Consider the following 26703-nt stretch of genomic DNA (forward strand, 5'->3'; position numbering starts at 1 on the left):
AGGGAATGACTGAGACCCAGTGAAGGATTGAGCAATAAGTGAGCCAGGTGAAATGGTATACTGCCTTAAGAATGGTGTGAGGTAGGGGTCAGGATTCTGTATCCTAATTACCTAGTGCCATTTGTTGAAAGACCATCTCTTCCCCATTGCTCTGCACTGTCATCTTTGTCATGAATCAAGTATCCATATATGTGTGTATCTGTCCCCATCTCTGTTCTCTTCCATTATTTTATTGGACTATCATTGTCTAAATGACACACTGTCTTATTTAACTTCATAATGAATCCTGACATCCAACAGAGTCATTTATCTTTGTTCTTTAAGATTATCTTGGGTAATTTTGCTCTTTGCCTTTTCTTTCAGTTTTAGGATCATCTTGTCAGTTTCCACAAAATACCTGCTGGTGTTTTTACAGAGAGTGTATTGATTTCATAAATAAGTTTGAGGGTAATGGGCTTCATTGCAGTATTGAGTTTCCAATCTATGAACTTTATTTAGTGCTTCTTGAATTTTTTAAATATTGATTTATAGTTTTCTCTGTAGAGGTGTTTCTTGGAAATCTTTTTATTAGATTTGTACCTGGGTATATTATTTAAAAAACCAAACACTATAATGAATCACCGTGTAGCCATCACCCAATTTCAACAGTTTTGTTACATTTATATCCCTTCTTCATTCAGCCTGACCATTTTCTTCCAGATTAATTTGAAGAAAATTAAAAATATTTCATCATAGGCATTTCAATATGTATTTCTAAATGATAAGAAGGATTCTTTTGTTTAAAAATACACCACCCCAATATCATTTCATACTAAAAAAATAAAAATAATTTTTTAAAATCCAGTTAGTGTGATTTGGTGTTTTATGGTGCTGTTGTAAATAATGTCTTTAAAATTTTCATTTTCTTTGTGTCTTTCTGATATATAATTAGTTTTCATATGTTCAGCTTGTATCCAGTAATCTTACTAAAGCTATATATTAATTCTAATAATTTATCTCCAGATTATTTTGGCTTTCTATGTATACAATGTTGTTTGTTAATATAATGACAGTCCACCTCAGGGGGCAATAGATGTTTGCCAGGTTTAGCAGCCATCAGTTTAAATGACGAAAAAGAAATGAACAAATGAAAAGTGAACAAATTTGATGCTAAATTTTCATCATATAAGACTAAAAAAGAAGTCTAAGACTTATAGACTGTCTTCAAGTTTTAAAAGTAGCTAAAATTATTTGTTATTCTATTTTTTTTGTAGTTTCCCATCACCAATTGTTCTTGGAATTGGACAGGTAAGTAAAAAAATTTAATCTTAATTAGTTGTCACTATACATGATGAAATTTAAGTGCTTTTGTTTAAGACTGTGGTATATACATTTATTCATCTGGCAGGGGACCAGAGGGTCATGATACTCTTGGTGAAACAATATGAAAAATATTGAAACGCTTTATTTCATTCTACAATTGAGGAACAGTTACATTTGTAGGAGAAACAACTACTCATTTTAATTTCCTTAATGGAATTTCATTACTTTAAAGCAAGGGGCCAGAAGCAAAGCCTGGTGGGTAACAAAGGAGTCGGTTGGGGCTCTGGTGGATCTGGGAGCATAGTTACCCCATGGAGGTGTGTACCTGCTATTCACTTTAAGCCACTGTGCCTGAGAGGAAAAAGTGTTGGGAAGATGAGGTGGAGCCCACTATCCCCTCATCATCAGAACTCTGAAGTTTTTTCAAAAGAAGTAAAGAATTTGAATTTTTACATCAGATCTCCCAATGCGTAAGTGCTGGCAATGGATTCCAGTTTTTATAAAACTCTCTCAGGGCCAAACAAAACTTTATATTTGCTTCCAATGGTTTGTGATTTTTGTTCTCAGGTGTAAAGTTGAGCTAAGATAAGCTTTCAGACTAACCCACTTGCCTGTTTCTGAAATTTCCCATTAATATTAATTTGTGGCTTGTTTCTTCCTTTGGTCATATGCTGGCGATTTTCAGTAGACAAGTGGTAACAGGCACATGAGATTTTTTTTTTTGGTTCTGGTTTGCTTTAATTTATAGGGAGAAAAAATTAAAATTATGGAAATTGTATCTGTTAACTAAATGTCTAATTATGAATATGCAAAAAACTGTCATTTATATGATTAAACATTGTGGTTAAATGTTTTGCTAATAAGGTACTCATTGTAACATTTATTCTTGTTAGCAAGAATAAATAACAAGGAAACAATATGTTTCCTTAGATCAAAAATGTATTTAAGTTTCAATGTGAAAATATGTAGAAAAAAGCACTTTACATTAAAGATCAGTGAATATGTGATAATGTGTCCTTTGTAATCCCTAATGCAAATAAATTCACTAGTTTGTACTCAATTAAGGTAAAGCCATTTTGGTTTGTAATTTTTTGGAGGAAGAGGTCAACAGACCTAATTTTATAAGTTCAAATTATAGAATATTTTAAATAAGTAATATATTTTTGTAAGAATTATAAAGTAAATCGTAAACCACAATTATAATTCAGGATGGGTTCCAGTTATATAAGTCTATTCTAAATATTAAGTTTGTAAACTCTTTGGGATCAAGGTTTAGGATTATAATCATGTTGAAAGAGTCCTTAAATTTTTGTATCCTAATATGGAGAAAATTGAGTAAGTTCTAAAATTTGCATATGAAAATGATGTTAAAATTTTAGTTTTATAATAATCTAGAGTATTGAAAATATACCTGGTATGCTCTAAATTAATAGGATTCAAATAAGACATTTTTGCAATACTGGCTAGATTGAAGATAAAAATTAACCCCCTTTGAAATTTGTTTTTCTGTTTTAATTTGCCATCTGTGAAATATTAGCCTTTATAAAAAAATACGTTTATGTGTGGAGTTTGTACCCCCTACCAATACCCCCACCCTCACTTTATGAGGGAGGGTGACCATATGCTTAGTACATGGGAAGTGTGGTCCAGGATCAATGAATGGCTTCACTGACAGTGGTCACTCTGCTCAGTTTTGGGGACATTGTTCCTTTTCCCCTCTGTCACTGTTCCTTGAGCCTCTTGAGATTGTGTATATATACAAGAGTTTATTTGATGTACTTTTTGCCCGTAGTTCTGATGGAATCCATAGTACGACAAGAAAAACAATTTTAATGTTTTTTCAAGAAATGGTTATTTTTTTGGAACCTAGGAAATGGATTTTGGATATATTTCTTTTTGATGAATCTCTTTCTTTCTAATGATATGTTTGTACCTCAAACAGTTCAGATATTTTGCTGAAGTTTCTTTTCCTCTCTTTCCTTTAGATGGCAGCTACCATAATGATATTGTATGTGTCCAAGCTAAATAAAATAATTCACTTCCCTGATTTTGACAAGAAAATTATTGTAAAGGTATGTGATGAAAAGTACATATAGCTCTTATGGAAGATATGAAAATACTATAGAATTTCACATTGATCTTAGAGTACTAGTCCATTTCTATGCACACTGTTCTCCTTGTGTGCACTAGGTAGAAACTTCTTAATTAAGATTTTATATCATTCAGTTGTCTATTAATGTAGCATAATAATAACAAAACTGTGTGTGTAGCATTTGACTTTAAATAGATATTGTGTGTCTTCTGAAATGGCAAAATCCTGTATCAGGGATTGTCAAACATTTTTGATAAAGCATCAGATAGTAACTATTTAGGCTTTGTGGGCCAGACCATTTCTTTTGCAACTATCCCATGAAAACAGCCAAAGATGATATGTAAATGAATCAGTGTAGTTGTGTTCTAATAAGACTTTATTTACATAAATAAGAGATGGACCAGATTTGGCTCTTAGGTCTTGAGTTTGCTGATCCCTGTTTTAAGTTTTTATTTTTAGCTTGAATTGATAAAAGCTATGAGTGGAATGAATAATACAATTTGATATACATAGAAATATGCAGTTTTTTCCATGATGGAACCAGAAACATGAGACCTGCCGTTCCTTCTTGGGAACGTGCAATGGAACTAACTTATTTAACAGTTGCTGGATGTCAGGCATTAGGCTAGGCATTGAATTCTTAGAGCAGTCCTGTGGAATCGGTGGTATTAAATGGATTATGATGACATTTTTGGATTTCGGGAGGTTAAATCAGACTGTTGGTTCCTTGAGAGTGAGGACCTCACATGGTTTGTTCACTGCTCTGTCTCCAAGGTCTGGAAAAATGCTGGCTTCTAGTACTGGATTATTCATCAGGCTGGTTTTTGGCATTGGTAATCAGGGACATCCACAAAAAAGAAAGACAAAATATATGAAGAGAAAGATAAAGTATACGAAAAATATCAACCCAGTCTTCCTAGGAAAAATCAGTATATTGTTGGGCTTACTTATACTTCGTTTATGATATACTATAATTTTTAAATACTTTAAACATTAAAAATTATGAAATATGACTCATGTAGCGAGAAAGGTATCATACATGAATATGTAATTGAATGAATAATTACTTATAATCATTTCCTAGGTCATGAGATGGGTTCACAAAATCCTCCTTACGCAAAAATTCTTCTCACTTTTGTAATAATAATTTTCTTTCTTTTTTAACATAATTTTTCTATATTTGTATGCATTCCTGAATTATGTAGTTTAGATTTACCTATTTTTGAACATTATGTAAAGGAATTAAACTGTGTTTTGTTTTGTATCTTGATTCTTTTACTTAATATAGTAGGATTCATCCATGTTGTTTTGTGTAGCTGTCTTCTTTTATTTTCATTGTATGAATAGAGTACTAAAATTTACTTATCTGTTTTAGTGCTTATGGTAATTTGGATTGTTTCTAGTTTGGGTGCTAGAAAAATAAAAAGTACTGTTCTGAACATACTTATAGTCAGATCTCTGTGTACCTGTATTATAGTCAGTTTGGGTGGCTCAAACAACAGAAATTTATTTTCTCACAGTTCCGGAGGCAGGAAGTCCAAGGTCAAGGTGTAGGCAGAGTTGGTTTCTGGTGAGAGTTCACTCAATGGGTTGTCTCACATGGCCTTTACTCTGTGCATGCACTCCTGACATCTCTTCCTCTTATAAGGACACTGATCCTGTTGGAGTAGTGCCCCACCCTTATGACCTCATTTAACCTTAATTACTTCTTTAAATGCCAAATCTCCAATATAGTCACCTGGAGGTTAGGGCTTCAACATGTGAATTTTGAGGGGACACAATTCAGTCCAAACCAGCACATGTGCATGAGTTTCTCCGGGAAATATATCAAGAAGTGGAACTGCTGGCTCCTAGTGTATGTGTACCTTTAACTTGATAGGTAATTATCAAGTTCTTCAAAGTGGTTGTACCAGTTTACACTCCCTACAAAAGTACACTTGTGTTGTTCCTCCTACTTGTCAATTCTTGGTATGTCAGTCATTTTTAAATGTGCTAATGTGATAGCAGTTTGACTTTTATTTGGATTTCCCTAGTTATTAATGAGGTTGAGTCCCTTTTCATTTTTTTAATGCCCATCGGGGCATCCTCTTTTGTGAAGTGCTAGTTCAAGACTTTTTCTATTGGGTGGAAATCTTTTTCTTATTGATTTGTATAGGAATTATAAAAAATATATTAATGATATTCCTCTTATTAGTTATAAACAGTATTACAAATACATTTTATCAGCCTTTTCCTTTACGATTAATCACTATTTTTGTTATTTAGGAAATTTTCTCTACTTTGAGATTATGAAGTATGTGGTTTTCCAGAATTAGGTTTTTAATTTGCTTAGAGTTGATTTTTGTGGATGATGTGAGGTCGTGGTCCAGTTTCATTTTTTTTCCCAAATGAGCACTCAGTTGTCACAGACTCAATTGAAAAGTCTGCCACTTATATTATGGTACTGTCACATATGCATAGGCTGTTTCTATGCTCTCTATGCTTTTTCATTTGTCTGTGTTTTCTGCACCATTACCACACAATCTCAATTACTATAGCTTTCTGAAAAATCTTGCTATTTGGGAGAGCAGGTCTTTCCTCTTCGTTCTTGGTCCTTCGCATTTCTATATAAATATTGGAAGCAGCTTGTCAAGCTTCAGAAAAATTACCTTTTGGGATTTTGATTGGGATTTTGTAAAACCTATAAGTCAATTTGGGCTAAATTGACATTTTTAAAGTATTAAATCTTTCAATCCATGAACATAGTATACATACACCTTCTTTAATTTTTTTCAGTAAATTTTATAATTTTGTCAGTAGTGTTCTAACATTTTTTGTTAGATTTATTGCAAGGTACTTCTTCATTTTATTTTATTCTATTTTTGCTATTGAATGTATCTTTTGAAAATATATTATTCGGAAAATAAGAGGGGCATATTTTTATATAGCTTTTGTGTATTGTTTTGTATCCACAAAATTATGGACTATTAACCATAATTTATTTGTAGTTTCTTTTGGATTTGTCTATATTCACAATCAGGTCATCTGCAAAAAGTGACAGTTTTGTTTCATTCTTTGCAACATTCTAATTTTTTTTACTTGCTTTATTCTCTATAGCATAGGACCTCCAGTTCAGTATTGATAGAAACAGTAATATTGGACATTATTGTCTGATCTCAAAGAGAAAGCTTTTAACAGTTCACCATTAAGTATCTTGTTTGCTGTAGTTTTTTTGTGGATACCTTTCATCTGTGATCCATTTATCATTTGCTGCATAACTTAATGACAAAACAATAATTATTGTATTATTTCTCACAGTTACTGTGGTTAAGGAATTCAGGAGATCTCAACTGGGTAGTTCTGGCTTAGGGCTTCCATATAGTTGCGGATAAATGAAGGCAGAGCTGAAATAATGATGGGAATGGGGGTTGATCAGGGCATCTGGGGGCTGGTTATGTATCTTTATATGTAATCTCAAGCCTGGCCATGTGGTCACTCATGTAGGCTATTTTGGGCTTCCTTACAAAATGACAGGCTCAGGTGAGTCCTAATGGTGGCTAAAGTCTTCAAGGGTCAGAATATGTCAGCAAGTGTCCCAGACTGCATTGCTTTTTATGACCTAACCTCAGAGGTCACACAGCGTCATATCATTTCATTATTATTTGAAATAGTCCTATCCAATTTTACGAGGAAGGGTCATAGAGCCTACCTCTGGATGGAAGGAAGTGTCAAAGTCATATTTTAAGAGCATGTAGGATGGGAGATATTACAGCCATTATCTCTGATTGTGGATTTGCCTATTTCTCTTGGTATTTCTGTCAGGTTTTTTGTTTTGTTTTATTTATTTTGAGGCTTGTCATTGAGTGCCTAAAAATGTAACTAGTTAAGTCTTCCTGGTGAAGTAAAGTATATAATTATATGAAGTGGACCTCCTCTCTTTCAGTTTTTTTAGTGTGACCCTGGAAATTATACTATGCATACCTGGCTTATTAAATTCTAAAGCTGATTAATAAACGTACTCTCCCCATCAACAATGCAAAGACTTTCACCTATTTATCTCTCTTCCCAGCTTATATGCTCTTGTCAGCAGGTACTTTAATACATGCTCTACCTTTATTTAAAATCTCACAATACATTTTTATTTTCCTTTTTAAAAAGCTATCAATGTTTATTCATATTTACCCATATATTTGCTGTTGCCTTTGCTTTTCTTTCCCTCTTTCATCTTATATTTCTTCTGACTGAAGTGCCTCCTTTAGAGCAGAGGTCCCTAATCCCTGAGCGGTGAGCTCTGGGCAAGGAGGAAGAAGCTTCATCTGTATTTGCAGCCGCTCCCCAGAGCTAGCATCACCGCCTCAGCAACACCTCAGATCATCAGGCATTAGATTACTATAAGAGAACCTGTCCTTGGTGCCAAAAAGGTTGGGGACGGCTGCTTTAGAGTTTACTAATGGTCTGCTGGTGATGAATTCCCTTAGTTTTTGTGGTGTTTGAAAAAGTTTAAATTTTTCTTTTGTTTTTGAAATGTATATTTGTTGACAGAATTTTGCAGTTGCAATTCAGGTGTCCTCTGGTTTCTGTTGTTTCTCTCTGGGTTTATGTTTTCCTTTAAGTTTTAGCCTGGGAATTTCTATTTTCCCCATCCTTTCATGCTTTTATGAAGGTTTCAAGTTATTTTATCTAGCATTTTTAATTGTTTTCAGCAGAGGGATTAGCACAAATAATCTAGCCCACTGTTACCAGAAACTATAAGTCAGTATTGTTTTCATTTTGAATTTTTTATGGAAATAGAGGCAACTGATTCTTTTCAATGCCTGAGAACCTCTAAAGTTGTATTATCACCAGCTGTGTTATTGTTGAGTCAGTTGCAGGCTGTTAACCAGAATGTTGAGGAATATAGGGGAGGGTCCTGGATCTCTTAGCCTCTCTTTCTTAAATCTACTTTCTTGAGCAAATCTACTGATAATAGAATTCTATAACTTTTTTTTTTTGGCACATAACAGTATTTCAGAACGCTTCAAAGGATATCTTAGATATCTGAGTTGCATGCTTAATGTCTTTTTAGTGGAAAAAGAAATGTTGGCATCACTCATCTTGATCGCTGCGAACTAATGTGTCAGAAAGTTCTTAAAAGTTGTCATGTGACCTTACGAAAGGATATATACTTTTTTCACTTAAGGAAGACCAGGTCTTACATTTTGTTTGTTTCTTCAGTATGTTCTGAACAATATTTCTCTTGACAGTCAGAAAATAATTCAGGAGCTCGGAGTTCAGTAATTCAAGTACAGGGTACATTGTTTGCCTTTGGTAGATATTTAATCATTCTAGGCTTGTAAAACTAAGTGACTTCAAAGTAGAGTTGCTGGTATACGCAACTTTTTGAAGGGGTCACCAACCTTGTGACATTCCAATGAGAGATATGAACCTTTGCCTTTGTCCAGAAGAGTGTGTATGTGCACAGATAACAGAAGTTTGCATACCTTTTTATGGCCTTCAGAACTTCATATGTAAACTGTAAACATCCATCCTCAACTCACCAACCCAGCCAGGAGTCTCTACTCAAGAAGGTCCTTGTCCTTGTATAGTCTACAAACATGAGCAAGGTCAGGATTTCTGTTTCTATACAGCTCCCCCCAGGGTTATGGATATCAATGCCCACCTAACTTGATCACATGGAGAAACTTGTAAAGGTGTTTGGAATTCTGGACAGTTCACAGTCATTGCATGGAAAGGAACTCAGTGATTTGCTTACTGCTGAGGAGTGAATGTCACCATTTTTATATATAAAGGAAAATATGTAATTGGAGTTCTAACCAGATGTTCTTTCTCTTTTTATTGAAGCTGTTTCCCCTGCCTCTCTTCTACGTTGGAAACCACATAAGTGGATTATCAAGCACAAGTAAATTAAGGTAGAGTGCAAGATAATGGTTGACGGGAGGTTCTTCACTTATTTGCTTCTCATGGTACACAGACCAAGTTTGATTTTTTAAGATATTGCTTGGACTACATAGAGAATGCAATAGTATTTAATAATTTTAGAAAATAACAGAGTTTGAGATAACTTTTCTAATGCTTTGAGAAATGTTAAAATGATTTTTTTTATTGTTTATGTTCAAATCTGAATGTAGAATATGAGATCTCTAAAAATCAAGATAATGGGATGATTTATTCAGGAAGATTCACTTACATGAATGTGGTTCTGTGTTACTTTTGGTTTCATCACAGGTTTTAAAAAGCAGGAACATTCTGTCAGATTTGTGTAGGTCAGGTTTGGTACTGTGAAAAATAAATGACAGACATTATTTTCAAGTGTGTACTATATACTTCTGAAATTTGCATTTGCATTCATTTTAGGGTCTTTAATTAACTACTTTTGTTAAAAGTCACTGTAAAAAATGAAAAATGGAAGTATAGAAAGACCAAGCCATCCTATAAATCAGAAAATGTGGTATGAAATATGTAGCCTAATAAACAAACATTAATGTTACCAACCTATGACAAAGATGTCATTAATGAGAAAATTAAGTTTGCGCAAAGGGTGGTAGAAATGGAAGAAAACCTGTTTGTATAGTGAGAGTGGAAATGAGATGGGTAGGAGGTAGATCAGAAAGAGGAGGACATATAAAATAGAGAAATGTGAAATTAGGCCTGTTGCCTTTTGCTCATTTGGAAAGGACAAGTTGTGGCTGTGAAAACCAAAATGTGAAATACTGTTTTTAGTTATATGTTTTAGTTGGTTTGTTGTTTCCTTTTGGGATTAGGACAATCATTTTTTCTTAGACTTCAAATTTGTTTTAAAGCTTCCTGTGGTAGATGCTGTTGCCATGTTGCTGTGTGACCTCGGCCTTTCTTGGAGTTCATCTGCAGCTCTGGGGTGTGCCTTTAGTTAAAGATGACAGCTCCCTCCTCTAGCATTGGGGGTCTCTGCCTCCCAGATGAGGGCTGCTCCTTTGCTTTTTTTTTTTTAGTGATGTAATTAGAAACAACTTATTTTAAAAAACTAAATTTATAAGGGTAACATTGGTTTGTAACATTATATAAATTTCAGGTGTACAACTTTAAAATATGACATCTGTATACTCTATGGCGTGCTCACCATCTAGAGTCTAGTGTCCTTCTGTCACCATATACTTGACTCCCTTTACTCTCTTCATCCTCTTGTCATCCTCCTTCCCCTCTGGTAACTGCCATTGCATGGTCTCTATCTATGAGGTTTTTTGTTTGTTTTATTTGTTCATTTGTTGCTTTTTGTTTTATATTCTGCATTTGAGTAAAATCATACAGTTCTTGTTCTTGACTTATTTCACTTAGCATAATACTCTCAAGATCCATCCATGTTGTCACAAATAGCAGTGTTTCATCTTTTTAATGGCTTAGTATTATTGCATTGCATATATGTACCACATCTTTGTTGTCAAATCATCCATGAAAGGATACTTAGGTTGTTTCCATGTCTTGGATATTGTAAATAATGCTTCAGTGAACATAGGGGTACATATATCTCTACAAATAAGTGTTTTCAAGTTTTTTGGGTAGATACCTAAAAGAGGGATTGCTGGATCATATGGTAGGTTTATTCTTAATCTTTTGAAGAATCTCCTTACTGTACCAGTTTACATTCCCACAAGCAGTGTTAAAAGGTTTCCCTCTCCAACATTTATTCCTTGTTCTGTTATGATAGTCATTGTAACAGGTGTAAAGTGGTATCTCTTGTGGTTTCCATTTGCATTTCCCTTATAACTAGTGATGTTGAGCATCTTTTCATATATCTTTTGGCTATCTATGTGTCTTCTTTGTAAAAGTATCTATTCAGGTTTGGATATTAGCCCCTTATCAGAGGTATCATTTGCAAATTCCCCATTTGGGTGATTGTCTTTTTGTTTTGTTGATGGTTTCTTTTGCTGTACAGAAGCTTTTTAGTTTGATGTAGTCTCTTCCATTCATTTTTGCTTTTATTTTCCTTGACTTTGGGGTCAAGTTCACAAAAGCCCCCCTGAGACCTAAGGTCCATAAATTTAGTGCCTGTGTTTTCTTCCATGTATTTTATTGCTTCAGGTCTTATATTCAAGACTTTAATCCATTTTGAGTTAATTTTTGTGTATGACGTCAAGGAGCAGTCTAGTTTCATTCTTTTGCGTGTGACGTTACAGTTTTCCCAACACCATTTATTGAAGAGTCTTTCCTTTCTCCATTGTATGTTTTCGGCTGCTTTGTAGAAAATTAGTTTCCCATAAATGTGTGAGCTTATTTCTGGGCTCTCAATTCTGTTCTATTGGTCTGTATATCTGTTTTTCTGCCCAGACCATTACCGTTCTGAATTTTCATTTACTTGATACAAGTACTTTATCAGATACTTGTTTTGCAAATATTTTCTCTCTGTCTATGGTTTGTTTTTTCATCCTCTTAATACTGTCTTTCACAGTAGCTATTTTAAATTTTAATGAAGTTCTGCTTTCATTTTTTCTTTTATGGGTTGTGCTTTTGGTATTATATCTAAAAACTCATTACCAAACCCAAGGTCATCTAGATTTTCTCCTAAGTTATCTTCCATAAGTTTTATAGTTTACATTTTACATTTAGCTGTATCATCACTTTGAAGTTAACTGTTGTGAAAGATGTAAGGCCTGTGTCTAGATTCAATTTTTGCTTGTGGATGTCTAGTTGTTTGAGCACCATTTGTTGTGAAAACTATCTTTTCTCCATTGAATTGTGTTTGCTCGTTTGTCAAAGATCAGTTGACTATATTTGCGTGGGTTTATTTCAGGACTCTCTATTCTATTCCATTGATCTATTTGTTTCATTTACCGTATGTTTCAGTTCATTAAGAAATAATTCTTTTGATGCTCAAATTGTACCGTGTCAGGCCATTGGGAGCCCCATTGGGAGCCTCTTATATTCTAGGGCCCCAGTGGTTTTTGATTACTTCCTTGCTTTCTGGTACATGATGGCCCAGGCTTATCTAGACTTTTCTCGTTGTTTCTCCAAGGATTCCCTGGTTATTTTAAGTGTTATTTTGAGGCCATAATCTGGGTAGTGGATGTATTTTGAAGGAAGGGCTAGCTAACACAGTATCCTGACGAATACCATGCGGGGTCTGAGAGAAAGAAATGAGTCAAAGTTGACTTCATGATTGCTGGCCTGATGATGTGGAAGAATGGGATTACCATCGATTGGGTCTATACCTAGTAGGATTACTGGGTCGTATGGCAATTACGTGTTTGACATTTTGAGGAGCTGCCAAACTGTTTCCTAGGTGGCTTCACCATTTTACATTTTGAAAGGCAATGTATGAGGCTTTCAATTTCTCTGAATTCTAGCCAAATTTGTTACTGTCTATCTTTTTGGTTATAGCAATTCTAGTGATTGTGAAGTGGTATCATATCGTGGTTTTGATTTTTACTTCCTTGATGACTAATCATGGCTAATGTCTTTTCATGTGCTTTTTGGCCATTTATATAACTTCTTTGGGGGAATGTATATTCAGATTTTTGCCTATTTTTAAAATAAGGTTATTTATCTTTTTATTATTGAGTTGTAAGCCTTTATATAGTCTAGATACAGGTCCCTTATTATAGATATGATTGCAAAATTGTCTTCCATTCTGTAGAGTAGATTGTCTTTTTACTCTCTTAATGGTAAACTTAAGAGCACAAAAGTTTCAAGTTTTAAAAAATTTAATTAACAATTAGTGTAAAATATACATAACAAAATGTACCATTTCAATCATAGACATATTTTGAAATTGATATATATATATACACACATAACATAAAATTTACCATTTTAACCAGTGTTCAAGTCAGTGACACTAAGTATATTCATGATGTTGAGCAACCATTACCACTGTTTGTTCTAGAACTTTTTCATTATCCCAAACAGAAACTTTGTTCCTATTAAACAGTAACTCCCCATTCCCCTTACCCTAGCCCTTGGGAAACTCTGTTACTCTCTATCTTTATTCTTGATTTTTCATACAAGTGGAATATCATACAATATTTGTCCTTTTATATCTAGTTTATTTCGATTTGCAGGTTTCCAAGCTTCATTCATGTTGTGGCATGGGTTAGAATTTTATTCCTTTTTAAGGCTGAATAACATTCTATTGTATGTATATATCACATTTTGTTTACCTTTATAAAAGTTTTACATTTTGATGAAGTCTAATATATCTGTTTTTTCTTTTGTTGCTTGTGCTTCTGGTATTGTACCAAAAATGTTTTGCAAAACCCAGGGTCATGAAGACTTATTCCTGTGCTTTCTTCTAAGAGTTTTCTAGTTTTAGCTCCTACATTTAGGTCTTTGATAGATTTTGAGATAATTTTTTGTATGTGGTGTGAAGTAGGGATCCAGATTCATTCTTTTGCATGTAGATCTTTAGTTGTCTCAGCATCATTTGTTGAAAAGACCGTTCTTTCCCTGTTGTATTATTGTCTTGGCACCTTGTTGAGAATAATTGACTATAATCGTAAGGATTTATTTCTTGATTATTAATCTTATTCCATTGATTATATGGCTAGCCTTAAACCAGTACTGGTTATCATAGCTTTGTAGTGAGTTTTGAAATTGGATATACCAACTTTGTTCTTCTTTTTAAATTTTGTTTTGGCTTTCTGGTTTTCTTACATTTCCATATTAATTTTAGAATCAGCTTGCCAATATCTGAGGGAAGGAAAGCCAGCTGAGATTTTGATAGGGATTGTGTGAATCTATAGATCCATTTGGGAAGTATTTCCATTTTAACATTAAGCCTTCTGATCCAGAAACATGGAGTGTCTTTCCATTTAATCATCTTTAACCTTTTAATAATATTTTGTAGTTTTTAGTGTATAAGTCTTATACTTCTTTTGTTAAATTTATTCCTAAGAATTTTGTTCTTTTTTATGCTATCAGAAATGGAATAGTTTTAATTTCCTTCTGGGATTGCTCATTGCTAGTGTATATAAATACAACTGATTTTGTATATTCATTTTGTTTTCTGCACACTTGCTTAACTCAGTTGTGATAATTTTTAATGGGTTCTTTAGGATTTTCTGTATCTATCACCTGCAAATAAAGATAACTTACTTTTTTTTAACCTAATTGTTCTGTCTAGAACCTCAAGTATGATAGTGAATAGACATAGTAGTGAGAGAGAGCCTCCTGATCTTATTCCTGATCTTATGGGGAAAACATGTAGCTTTTGATCATTAAGTATACATTATCTGCTTTTAAAAGGCATTATCTAAAAATACTTTTTGAAGTCTATTGAAAATAATAACATTTTTTTTTTCTTGCTTTGAAAAAGGCAGTTCAAATCAGTCTCATAAGATATCTTTAAATGTGGCTATAAAGTTCCTGAACATTCTTTTTGCACTTGGCCTCTGGTTACAATGTCACTATTAGTGTGAAACCCTTCTGCAAGTCTGGTCGGGAGGAGTTGGCTACTCTCCCTCTTGGTTGTGGTTCTGACTTTCCTTCCCAAGGTCACTGTCTTCTCAGGATCACATCTGGAAGCAGATGGAGGCGGGTTTCTAGCTCTGGCAGTCTGTTGGCCGTGCACTGAGCTGTGTCCTAGAATCTCTGGTTTTAAGAGTGGGTAAAAGGTTCTTAAATATTTTTTTAAAGGCACTGAAGGTAACCTCATTACATAAAGTTTTGGAGGAAAAGTCATTGGTAATTCTTTCCACTAACACACTACTTTAAATATTTATTTTGTCTTTTTTGCATATACAGAATGTACCTTGTTATAGTTGCAGACTCTACATTGTTTTGTATCTTCCTTGTTTAGTTAATTTACTTTCCAATAGTGGTAAAGTTTTATAATATATTACATACATACATACATACATAATGTTTCCCCAACAGGATTTATCATAGCTTATTTATAATCATTGCCTTGCCTGACATTTGGTTGTTTCTGATGTTTCTCCCAAAGACACTACTGCGATGAACCCATTTGCGCATATGGTTTTTTCTTTTTTTTGGCTAAGTTTTTTTTAGGATAAGTTTCCCAACAAGAAATAATTAGGTTCAAGGTTAGGACCATTTAATGATTCTTGATAAATAGTCCCAATTTGATTTGCCAAAGAGTGTTTTGGTTCACATCGTGTATTAGTTTTAGCAAAATCTTTGTAGTGGTTGGATAGTGTGATATTTTAGATAGCTAATAAGTGAAAGTGGAATGAAATTTTTAATCTCCTTTTTTTTTTTACTGTTTAATGTTATTTGTTAATAGTATACATGAGAATTAAGGTTAATTTCTTATATTTAATTTGGAAAATTAGTGCCTTAATTAAAACCGTAAAACATGTTAAAATTTTTTTGGTGTCTGATGTTATTCTGCTTCAATCTTTTCCTGACAGCTTGCCAATGTTCACCGTGCTCAGGAAATTTACCATTCCACTTACTTTACTCCTGGAAACCATCATACTCGGGTGATTTTTGTTTTTTCTCTGTTCCTCTGGTGCCCTCTTTCCCCTCCCTGCATTATTTTTACATAGCAAATTCTCAACATCTATTTTTTTCCCCAAATAGTTGATTTGACTTGCTAGTAGCAATAACTTAAGGACAAATAGTTTATTAACGTAAAAGCAGTGTCCTGTTTTCATGAACTTAATGAGTGGCTTTTTAAATAGTTAATTTGCATTAGTCAAATAATACATGTTTGTGGTAGAAATTTATAAATCTGTAAATCTGTTTCCTGAGCCAGATGGAATATACACTGATTTTGGAATACAGAAGATAAATTGCCAGCGTATACATATAGGACAGGAGTGCAGAAATCAGGGAAATCCATTCTGATGCAGCGATTACAGTGTAAATCAGAATAAAGTAATTTTTATAATGATTTAAACATTTCTCATAAGAATTCTCAGGCTGATATCCAAAAAGGTGATTCCTGATTTTGCTGTGAAGATTATTTTGCAATGAAATTTGGATGATGGTCCAATTTTTTAAGTCCTACTATTGAATTTTATCTTAATCTTTGAATGTGTGGTCTAAGTTCATACCAACTACTCTACTAGCAGGAGCTGTTCTGCATTTTGTCTCGGTGTCTCTCTAGTGAAAACAGAGAAATATGTTTATAATTAGATTAAGACAACTGCTTAAGAAATGCAGTAAATTTGGTCAGATTTACTAATCCATTTAACAGATACTTTTAGCACTTTCTCTAGGTAAAGCATTATCCATTAGATTTTAACTATGAAACTGTTAATAATGTCTGTTTTCAGTTCATTTAAAAAATATAATTCACGTACTTTTCTCTCCTCCTCCTTGCCTTGTCTTTTTCTCTATCCATCTATCTACCCACCCATCTATTTATTTATTACAGGAAACAGTATTCCTTGAACATCATTGTCAGTGTCTTTGCCATCATTCTCGGGGCTTTCATAGCAGCTGGGTAAGACTTTGGACAGTTTCTGCTCAATAACTTCTTTGTGTCTTTGATAATAGGCCCAGCCCCATACTCATTTTTCATTTTCCATCTGGCTGCAGTTGAAATGAGCAGCCAAGAGACAAATCTGTTGATGTTAGTGGAATCCCCATATGTTTCTGTGAAAGTCCAACTGGATTCGAAGTTGACCATAACATTTCTCAGAATATATAAAGAGAGCATTATAAGATAATAATACAGCTTTTCTTCATAAAAAGGAGTGAACTGTTCACTTCTATTACTGAACGTCTTCAATGTAAAAATTTTACTTGAAAAATTCTTAGACATTTGATCAAGAAGAATAACAGAGGTATAGAGCCCTTGTATGCTGATTTGTTTATCCTGTAGTGTCTTGAAAGTCAGTATTTCCAAGGGCAGAATACTCTCATTAAATATATATTTGTATGTTTGGGACATGAGCCAATACCAGTGCATGACTCTACTATCTTACTCACTAATATGCAAAACCAGGAATGAGAACTCCACGTTTGCATTTCAAAGCAGGCACTCGGACTCCTATCTTTCATAGCATTGTGGTTAGAGCTTGTGTGCAGTTAACATTCCCTGGGTTCAAAACTTAGCCTTGCCCCTTCAGCTGTTTCTTAGCCTCTCTGTGCCTCAGTTTCCTCATCTATAAAGTTAGGACGATAATAGAAAATAAAAACCTACTTGAATGAAAGGAAGAATGAAAAATTTGGAGGAATTCTAGTTAAACTAGTTTCCTTAACTCATTTTGAAACGAATTCTGGATCATTAATTGTAAATTAAATAAAGATGTAGACTACAGAGCCAAGATTTCTGGGATCTTATTCTAGCTTCCTCACTTATTAGCTGTATAACCAGGGACAAGCTATTCAACCTCCCTGTTCCCCAGTTACTTTAACTGTAAAGTAGAGATTAGAATAGCATCCGCCAAATAGGGTCCTTGTGAGAAGTAAATGAGATAATAATAAACTAGGGTTTATACTAGTGCGTGACCAAATTCAACAAAAATGTATTGAGTGTCTTTCGTATGCCAGACATTGTTCTGGGTGCTGGGGAATCCAGCAGTTGACAAAACAGACAAGAATCCTTGCTTTCATGGAACTTCCATTCTAGTTGGTGGACAGATAATAACCAAAAGAAATAGACTTAAAACTATAGCATGCCAAATGAAGACAGACAATAATAACAATTTTATTATTATTATAAACGTGTTTAGTTTCCTGACTAGACCAAGATTTATTATTTACGATTTTATCTGTACCTTCCTCTTCTTCAGTCCTAGCTGGCCTCTCGGTTTCTGTGCTGTGTTTTGTGCCTCTGGTGTGGTGCCGGTATAGACATTAAGCGGCAGCACTTCGAGCCTCTTTTAGTCATGAAGACTTTTGCTCAAACAAAATCATATGAGTAAATTAGCTAAAAACGGGAGATGCTCTGTTGAAAAGTGCCCTCCTCCCACAGCGCTCTGGGGTCTCCCCTGGGTAGCCTCTCTCCTCTAGGTTTCTTAGAGTTCAATTTGAAAACCACTGACTTAGAGCCAGTTGAAGACTTTTACGAAAATGATTTATAAAAATATGTTAGGTGCTGGGTGAGGAATGGCACTTCAGATGCTCTGTGTATGGAGGCACATTTCCGGAATGAGTTAGTAGAAATTCAGCTCTTGTTTAATGTGTGTGATACTCTGATGATCTGTCAGGGTAACTGGTTTTTCCCAAAGCATCTAACTTTCACCCAAGAGCCAGCTTGGAATAGTAATTCTCAACTTTCCCCTTCCTCAGCACCCATAGAATGGATAACATCCTGGTGGATGACAAGTACATTTCTTAGCTGTAGGCCATCTGTGACCCCATCCTTCTCTCCTCTCACTGAATTTAAGTCGTACAAGTGCAAGTAATTGTAGAATGGGCTCAGCTGGATGAGCCAGTTTAAGCTGCTGTAATGAATAGTGGCCACATCTCGGTGGTTTAACATACCAAATACATTCTGTTCACTATGCATGCAAACCAACTACAATTAATGCTGTGGGAGTGATCTGCTCAGTATAGTTACTGTGGGATGCAGGTCCTTGGGACCCCTGCCTCAAAGGGGGTCTCCTTACTCATCCAGGCTGGAGGAGGGCATGTGTGGAATTGTGCACTGACTCTGCAATCTTTTGCCTAGAAGTGATGAAGTGTTAATCCCTCTTACAGTTTACTTGCCAGAGCACTTCACATGCCCAGAAAAAGTTGAAACAGAATGTCTGCGAACAGCTCTAAATGACAGCCACGAGAGTTAACCATATATCTGCTCATTTATAAACAAGTAAATTCTTAAACTTTTGTGTTTTCACTACTGGCCTCAACAAATGATGCTGGGAACTCCTACCTTCCACCCCTCCCCCCGCCATCCCAACCCTTACCCCAGTGGGAGACATGAGAACTCTGGGAATTTCTCTCAGCCTCCTGAGGAAGTGAAAAACACCTCCTTTTCGTTCCTCTAGAAGCCTGGCCTTTCTGCTCATTTAACTCTTCATCATTTTACAGAACGGCCAGCTTTTAAACACTGAGCCAAATGTAGGCAAAAGGTTTGGAAACCCTTATTTTGAGAGATTCTATTTTTGTGATTAAGCCAGAAAATTCTGATTTATGATGATCTAAAATTAATTTACATTCTTACAATTATATCTGTAGATAATAATGCCAGTGGAAGCCTCAAGTAAAATCTGGTTTAATTTGCATTCAGATTTTGATGCAGTTTTTGCCTTTCTCTACTTCCTTCTCTTTGGTTAGAAATAATCTTATTTTTATATGGAAGGGGATCAGAATATGCCACTCCAAAATACACCGCTTTGGCATAAACGTTATTTTGAGTTGAAGGCAATTGAGAATCAACAGATGTCGGAATTTTCTGTCCTCCCCTTTTCTGCCTAAAGACAGACCATAAATTTCCCTTTATGAATGTGTCCCCCTCTCTTGTACCAGGAATAGGAAAGCAGGTCTTATCACCAGAGGTGACGAGGCAGCACCAAGAAGAGTCTACATAAACAGACTTAAATAGTTGTTACCTTTCATTAGTTTTCCTCATATATTTCCTAGTCTCTTTCCTTTAATTTTTTCCTCAAAACTCAAACCCTTTTCTTTGTTAAAATGGTATATAAGCCCCAGAGTCTAATAGCTTCTTTGAGTTTCACTTCTCTGTAACCTTCTTCTTATAATTTGTGTACCTTGTTAATCTGTCTATTGTCAGTTAAATTTGCAGGCCCCCAGTCACTGAACCTAAGAGGGTAGAGGAAACTTCCTTGACAATGTATATGTATGAATTATGACAGGAGTTTGGTGCCATCTGCAAGGTCGAGTACAGGTAGATAAATCACATAATGGCTCAGCTGTTGTTCTCTCTCTCCTGATGCAAGACAGCATGAATCCCCCCAAGTGGGGACTCAAGTCCTGCACTGAGAGAGTCCGTGAGGGTCCTTGACTGCGCGCAGGAAAGAATTCAAGTGCACGCCAGAGTTAGTCTAAAGGAAAATTTATTAGAGAGAGAATAACGCTCCATAGTCAGAGCGTGTTTCTCCTCTTGGATACAGAGAATGAGAGAGACCCAAAGGAAAGTTTATTAGAGATAGAATAATGCTCCACAGACAGAGCATGATCTCCTCTCAGAATGAGAGGGACCCCAAGTGTTCAAGGAATTCAGTTTAAATCTGCTCCTTCCCCCATGGGTTCCACCATCAAATGCATGGGAAGGTAGTTGTTGGTAATCTCAGCAGAAAAATTCTTCGTTGTTTGTCCTTCTGGCTCTGTGTCAATCAGCCAGGTGCCCATGTCAGGCAGCACGTAGCAGGCTCTGCATATAGGTTGGTTTTAATATTTAATTCTCATTCCTCTTTCCTATATCGCTTCCTATGCCATATCCCCCCAAACATTTTTATACTAGTATTATTTATTTAAATGGAAATCAAAGAGAAGATGTTTTAAAAGAATAGGAAGAAGGAAACCTTAGAGGAGTTACAGGGAAGGGATAGGTTCTTGCTTTGCCTATTTGCTGAACAGGGTACTGAGGGAGCTGGTGGAGGATGTGACTAGGCACCAGATGGAGGTTTCAGTTCCTCAATTGACCTGTCTCGCCCGAGTCACTGCCCAGCTGTCTCCACAGGGCTGTACTCTAGGGATTACCCTGCTTACTACAATAAGCAAAGCCACTGTGTGTTGGACAAATCACACCCATTAGAAAAGCAAGGCTCACCAATTATCATGCTGATTTATCAGTTAGCAAAAGAAAGGGCTGTACAGTTAAAGAAGGTTAATGTCCCTCTGGTTTTCAGCCTCCTGATTAAGTGGAAGCCACCTGATAGCTTGGTTTTGTTTTTGTGGAGACAAAGCAGAGGAGTTAACCACTCACTACCAGAGAGGGGAAAACATGCCAGAGGAAGGCAGTTACTAGCCTCACAGATGGATTTGATTAGCGAAAGATGGAAAAAGACTTTGAGGCCAAGTTGTGAGTGTCTGAATAATCATCTTACTTTTCTGTTCTCTCTCCCAGTTCTGACCTTGCTTTTAACTTGGAAGGCTATATTTTTGTATTCCTGAATGATATTTTCACAGCAGCAAATGGAGTTTATACCAAACAGAAAATGGACCCAAAGGTACCAGATCTTCACTCCTATGGCTTTTAGGTTTTATCATCTGGCCCCTGAAATTACAGGAAAAAATAAAATGAATTTGTAAACTTGGCATGTATTAATTTACATAATATGAATTATAAATCACTAATTTCTTTTCGATGATCTTGTCTATATAGTCTATTACTCCTTGTCTCACAAAGTTTAGGGTGAAAATTAGATAGGAAGGAAAAAGATGCCACTATTTTTGATGCAAAGTCAATATATAAAGGGATAATTTTGAAAGGCGAATTAAAATTAAAAGTTTTTTTTTTTTTTTTTTAAATCATTATCATCAGGGTATTCTGAGAGTAACTTCAGCTTGAGAGTCTAGAGACATGGGTTCTGTATAAAAGTTTTGCTGCTTACTGGTCATTGTGACTTTGAGCCATAACTTCTCCAAACCTCAGTTTCCTCATAACTTCTCCAAACCTCAGTTTCCTCATAGATCATTGGAATGGATAATTTATAAGGTCCTGTCCAACAGTAACTGCCTTTCACTGTTATGAGGGGATGGTGGGCAGATGAGCTTTTCTTCTGAGTTGCTGCCTCTGTATGGAGACTCCCCAACCCACACCCCTACCCCAGCCATTCTGAAAAGCTCCCAAGGATGACCAGGCATACGTTTCTTTGTTCCAAGTTCTTTGTGTTGAGTGAGGGGTTCACTCTGATGGACAGGCTTATTTCTGTGAGCTGTTTTTTAAAAGCACTGTTTTTTTTCTTTTTCCCCTGCATAGCCATTTGTTTTTTAATGGTGGCAGTTTTACAAAAACAGGTTTATTGCCTTTTGAGAATCACAATATGTCACCCTTTATGGAAAGTGGCTGTAGCGACTTTAATGAAAAGTAAATATATGCAAAATTAGAAAATGAGATACCTAGTGTTTTAACCCTGCTGTTTTTTAATAGAAAGAGCAGATGTTTTTAAGGAGTTTTGTTTATATTAACATTTTTAATGATCTTTATTTTGTTCCAGATTTCCCATTTTTGATTAGCATGCTTTAAAACAAAAATTAGAATGTTAGAGACGGATGAAACACCGGAGACCATTCATTGCCATCCATTTTATCTCTCATTTTTGTGTATAACATGTTTATTCTGAGATTACAGCATATTTGAAATGAAGCATTTTATGTCATAAATTTGCTGAAAATATTCCAATACAGAGTGGGTCAGAACGCATATTCTAATTCTGTATAAATACACAGTTGTATAAATGGCTCCAGGAAATCTGATAGTTCATGTTTCTTTGTTTTTGCAGGAGCTCGGGAAATATGGAGTGCTTTTTTACAATGCCAGCTTCATGATTATTCCAACCCTTATCTTTAGTATTTCCACTGGAGACCTTCAGCAGGTAAGCTGATGATAATCATTACATTCTTACTTAGCAGTCTTTTCCAATTTTAATATTTAACCTTTGATACTCACTGAAATAAAAAGTGTAAAGGTATCTAGGATTCCATGAAAACAAGATGTTCGATATCCCCACTAATATCTTCGGCATTTTTCTCTCATTGACATTTACCTTTAGACACATGAGAAGTAGCAGAAAGTAGTCACAAGAACTCTGGACTGGAACTTTTTTGGAAAACAACAATAAAAATCTGAGTTTGAGTCTCACTACTCTTAGCTGATATGGGAGCCTGACTTATAAACTTGTAGCATGATGCTTTCCGAAGTTGCCTCTTGCCTATAATGAGTATCATGAAGAATTATTAAACTTCCTCATGTAATAAAAATAAAAGCTAATGTTTTTGAGGACTCATTCTATTAGACATTCAAAGTGTTGTACATGAGCCAGCTCATTGCATTCCCACAGCAACCCTCAGAAGAGAGGGTAATGTTATTATCCCCATTTTACAGAAGGAATCTAGGTCACAGGGTTTAAATAACTTCCAAGGACAGTAGGTAGGTAACAGATCCAGGCAGTCTGGCTCTGGAAACACGTCCTCTGCTATAGTTGCATTTATTTTGTTTGTATATGAAAAGTGATTGTTTCTTTCACGTATGAAAAAACATAACCTATCTCATATATCTTAGAAAGTACAAGAGGCCTAACATACACTTTAATTTATTAAATCCTGGCATTCTAGATTATGCTCCAATTCTGGGTTGAGATGCTGGAATATCTCAATATTTAGCCTCTATGTAGTCTCATCTATTTGACCAGACTCCTAAGATTTCAAACAGAAGTTCCTAAAGTTGCCTTAGAGCTCCAGCTTGATTACTATGCACTGAAATTCCAGATAGATTGGAGTTAAGTTTATAGATTTATGTGAAAAATTATCATTAGAAAAGAACATATAACTGTAAGGATGACTTTCTATAAAATGACAAATTACAAAAGTCATAAAGTTAAAAATTTGACTATATTTTAATTTAAAGCTATTGTATTTTAAAAGATGCCAAAAGATATGGGACACTTACTATCATCAGTAATAAAAAAAATCCTGTAGGAAAAATGATGAACTTTTTCACTATAACCATGGCTGCCTCCATCTTAAGGTAATGAACCAGATAACAATAAAGAAGCAAATTTCTGTACATAGGTGTTAGTCTGCAGTATAAAACTGCATTTTACTTGCCAAGTTTGGCAAGTAGAAGGAGCACCTCAATGAGTCAGTTTTCCTGGTTGACTGGAGAGGGTCAGGGGCTGTGTTAGGACTCAGTGTGTGACTCACTGCAGTGTTTACTCCTGGACCTTGGACTTACACAGTCAGTAGGTCTGCTCACAGCACTTTGACTCTCTCTGATGAACAGTTAGTGATTGTTAACAAATTAGGTCCCTGGAAAACACTCAGTGGGTGAACTTCCTTTTTTGAATCACTGAATCATTGAATCATAGGTCTAAAGTACATTTGTTTTTTAATTTTTTAAAATTTATTAGAAATTTTTTATTTTTCAATAAAAATAAATGCAATATTGTGCAATATTGTGTTAGTCTCAGGTATACAACATAGTGATTAAACATTTATATCACTTATGAAGTGATCACCCAAGTCTAGTACCCACCTGACACCATATGTAGTTATCACAGTATTATTGACATTCCCTATGCTGTACTTTACATCTCTGTGACTGTTTTTATAACTGGCAATTTGCCAAAGTACATTTAGTGTATTACAGTTGATGAATAGCAATAAATAATAGGGTTTTTTTTTCTGATTAAAAAATCCATATATGCAAAATCAAAAAGATTCATACTCCAACATATTTTTACAGCAATTCTAAGTCTGAAGGGAGAAGTACTTTGTTATTATTCATCATAAATTATTTTCTATGTTTTAAAATAAATATGCTGTTATTTTTAAAGACTCCACCTGTACAGCTTCATCATTATTAAAGAAACAAAATAAAACTAAAATCTGTCAAAATTTAGGGTGGCAAGGAATCCTTATGTTTTTATAAAAATTATTCCATTGCTCTGAGTGGTTTATGTGGTGTCAGGAATATATAGCTTTTATTTGCTATTTACATAAATATTTGCAGTTCTTTGAGTAAATAAATGTTTTTCTACCCTTGGTTTAAAGTTTGGGGCATATGATTTTCTCCTAGTCCCAATTTTATTTGACCTTCAGACACAAGTTTTCCATAGTTTTTGTTTGGTTTTAATCTTTACTTGGCTGGTTTCTGTGCCTTTGATTGGCTCAGGGCTTGGCCATATGTTAGAATTAAACTCATTATATATTTTTTCTTTCACAAATAAGCATTTTAAAAAGAAGTTTTAAGATGGAAACTTTCAAACCTATGCAGAAGGAGAGAGAATAGTATAACAAACCCCATGTACAATTATCAAAAATTTTCAACATTTAGTATTTATCTTTTTGATAAGAGAAGTAGGCAAAATATTACTAATGAAACAATGACAATGAAGTGTGACAAGTCTGTACTGATCAGACAAGAAAATTCCATTTTAATTGTTTTAAAATTTTTGAATTGTAAACTTAAGATTTAAATAAACATATTAAGTTATTAATATTTGGCTAACAAAGTATTGCTTAACAGAATGTGAGTAGAACTTATAGTTAATCATGTTATCAGCATATACTTATGTATAGTCTTGAGTCACTTTAAAATCATCTTTGGAGGCGGTAAGGGACAAATCATGAATAAAATACTCTCTTGTCACCTATAGTTTCAAGAGGGTTAATTTTATTTTTTCAGCTAGAGACTAAGAGTAGAAACTTCTCTGTCAGCACTTCCACTGAATTACTTTATGGCTTTGTAAATAGGAAATAGTAGTTTATTTGTTAATGATGCTGCCTAAGCGTTTACAAATTCTTAAAAACAATTTATGGAAGTTTTTTTAGTCTTGCCAACATTATGAATTTTATAATAAACTTTTTCCAAGATTATTTTATAAAAAGTAAGCTTAACCTTGATTTTATGACTACAATTTTAGTTAAGATTTAATGATATCCACAGCAATAATAGCTATCATTTTGCTCTTGCCACCCGCAAGGTTCTAAATAATTTCATTAAATCCTCATATCTATCTTTTGAGGATGCTCTTTTAAAAAACATTCTCATTTTGTAACATGAAAGTGAGGTTCAGGAAAGAAAAGTAATTGCCCAACGTCACACAACTGATATTACCTGGGATTTTTTAAACTGTATTTTCTGTTTGAGAAAGTGGTTCTTGTACTAAATAAAATGAGCAATTTGGTAAAACCAATAAATTTAAACTACAATATTAACTCTAACCATTGGTTTTCTTTCTTTTTGATGATAGGCTACTGAATTCAACCAGTGGAAGAATGTTCTATTTATCATACAGTTTCTTCTGTCCTGTTTTTTGGGGTAAGAAATGACACATAAGTACAAACTTTGGACTATGGTATCTCTTGACAAGTCAAATCAAAATATACATTGTGTCTGCTCTGTCAGAATCTCTTTGTGCTTCTCTAGTGTTCTCAAGAAAGTACTCCTGCAGCAGGGGGGTGGACTGGGACCCATGCTAAATGTTACATTCTACTCCAAAGTGATGTTCCCTGTTGAGTTCTAAAAGTTAGTTTTAAATGAAGTCAGCTGACATGTCAAATTCATTATTGTGTTGTTTTTGTCACAGTGTCCCGATATTTATCTTTCTCTATCTGACCCATTTCATTTAGCACAATACTCTCTAGGTCCATCAAGGCAATATCTTTTTACATTCCCTTCCTTTTAGTCCATGTGTGTCTTTTAATCTGAAGTGAGTGTGTTGTAGGCAGCATATGTAGGGGTCTTGTTTTCTTATCCATTCAGCCACTCTATCTTTTGGTTGGAGCACTTAATTCTTTTCCATTTGAGGTACTCA

General features: G+C 34.7%; 1 protein-coding gene across 6 annotated transcripts in view; it reads left to right on the top strand.

Moving 5' to 3' along the window:
- Positions 1–26703, top strand: part of SLC35D2 (solute carrier family 35 member D2) — a 52547-nt gene that overhangs the window by 14083 nt on the left and 11761 nt on the right. For 5 of the 6 annotated variants that reach the window (XM_025051666.1, XM_025051668.1, XM_006918811.3 and 2 more), the window contains 8 exons: positions 1254–1287; positions 3288–3374; positions 9215–9282; positions 15715–15786; positions 16686–16754; positions 21291–21393; positions 22669–22761; positions 26140–26207. In XM_025051666.1, the coding sequence (XP_024907434.1) occupies positions 1254–1287; positions 3288–3374; positions 9215–9282; positions 15715–15786; positions 16686–16754; positions 21291–21393; positions 22669–22761; positions 26140–26207 (594 nt within the window). The remainder of the gene's footprint in view (positions 1–1253; positions 1288–3287; positions 3375–9214; positions 9283–15714; positions 15787–16685; positions 16755–21290; positions 21394–22668; positions 22762–26139; positions 26208–26703) is intronic. The other variant, XM_025051667.1, reaches the window with a different exon arrangement.

Source organism: Pteropus alecto, unplaced genomic scaffold, assembly GCF_000325575.1.
Source record: "Pteropus alecto unplaced genomic scaffold, ASM32557v1 scaffold138, whole genome shotgun sequence".
NCBI classification, from domain to species: Eukaryota; Metazoa; Chordata; class Mammalia; order Chiroptera; family Pteropodidae; genus Pteropus; species Pteropus alecto.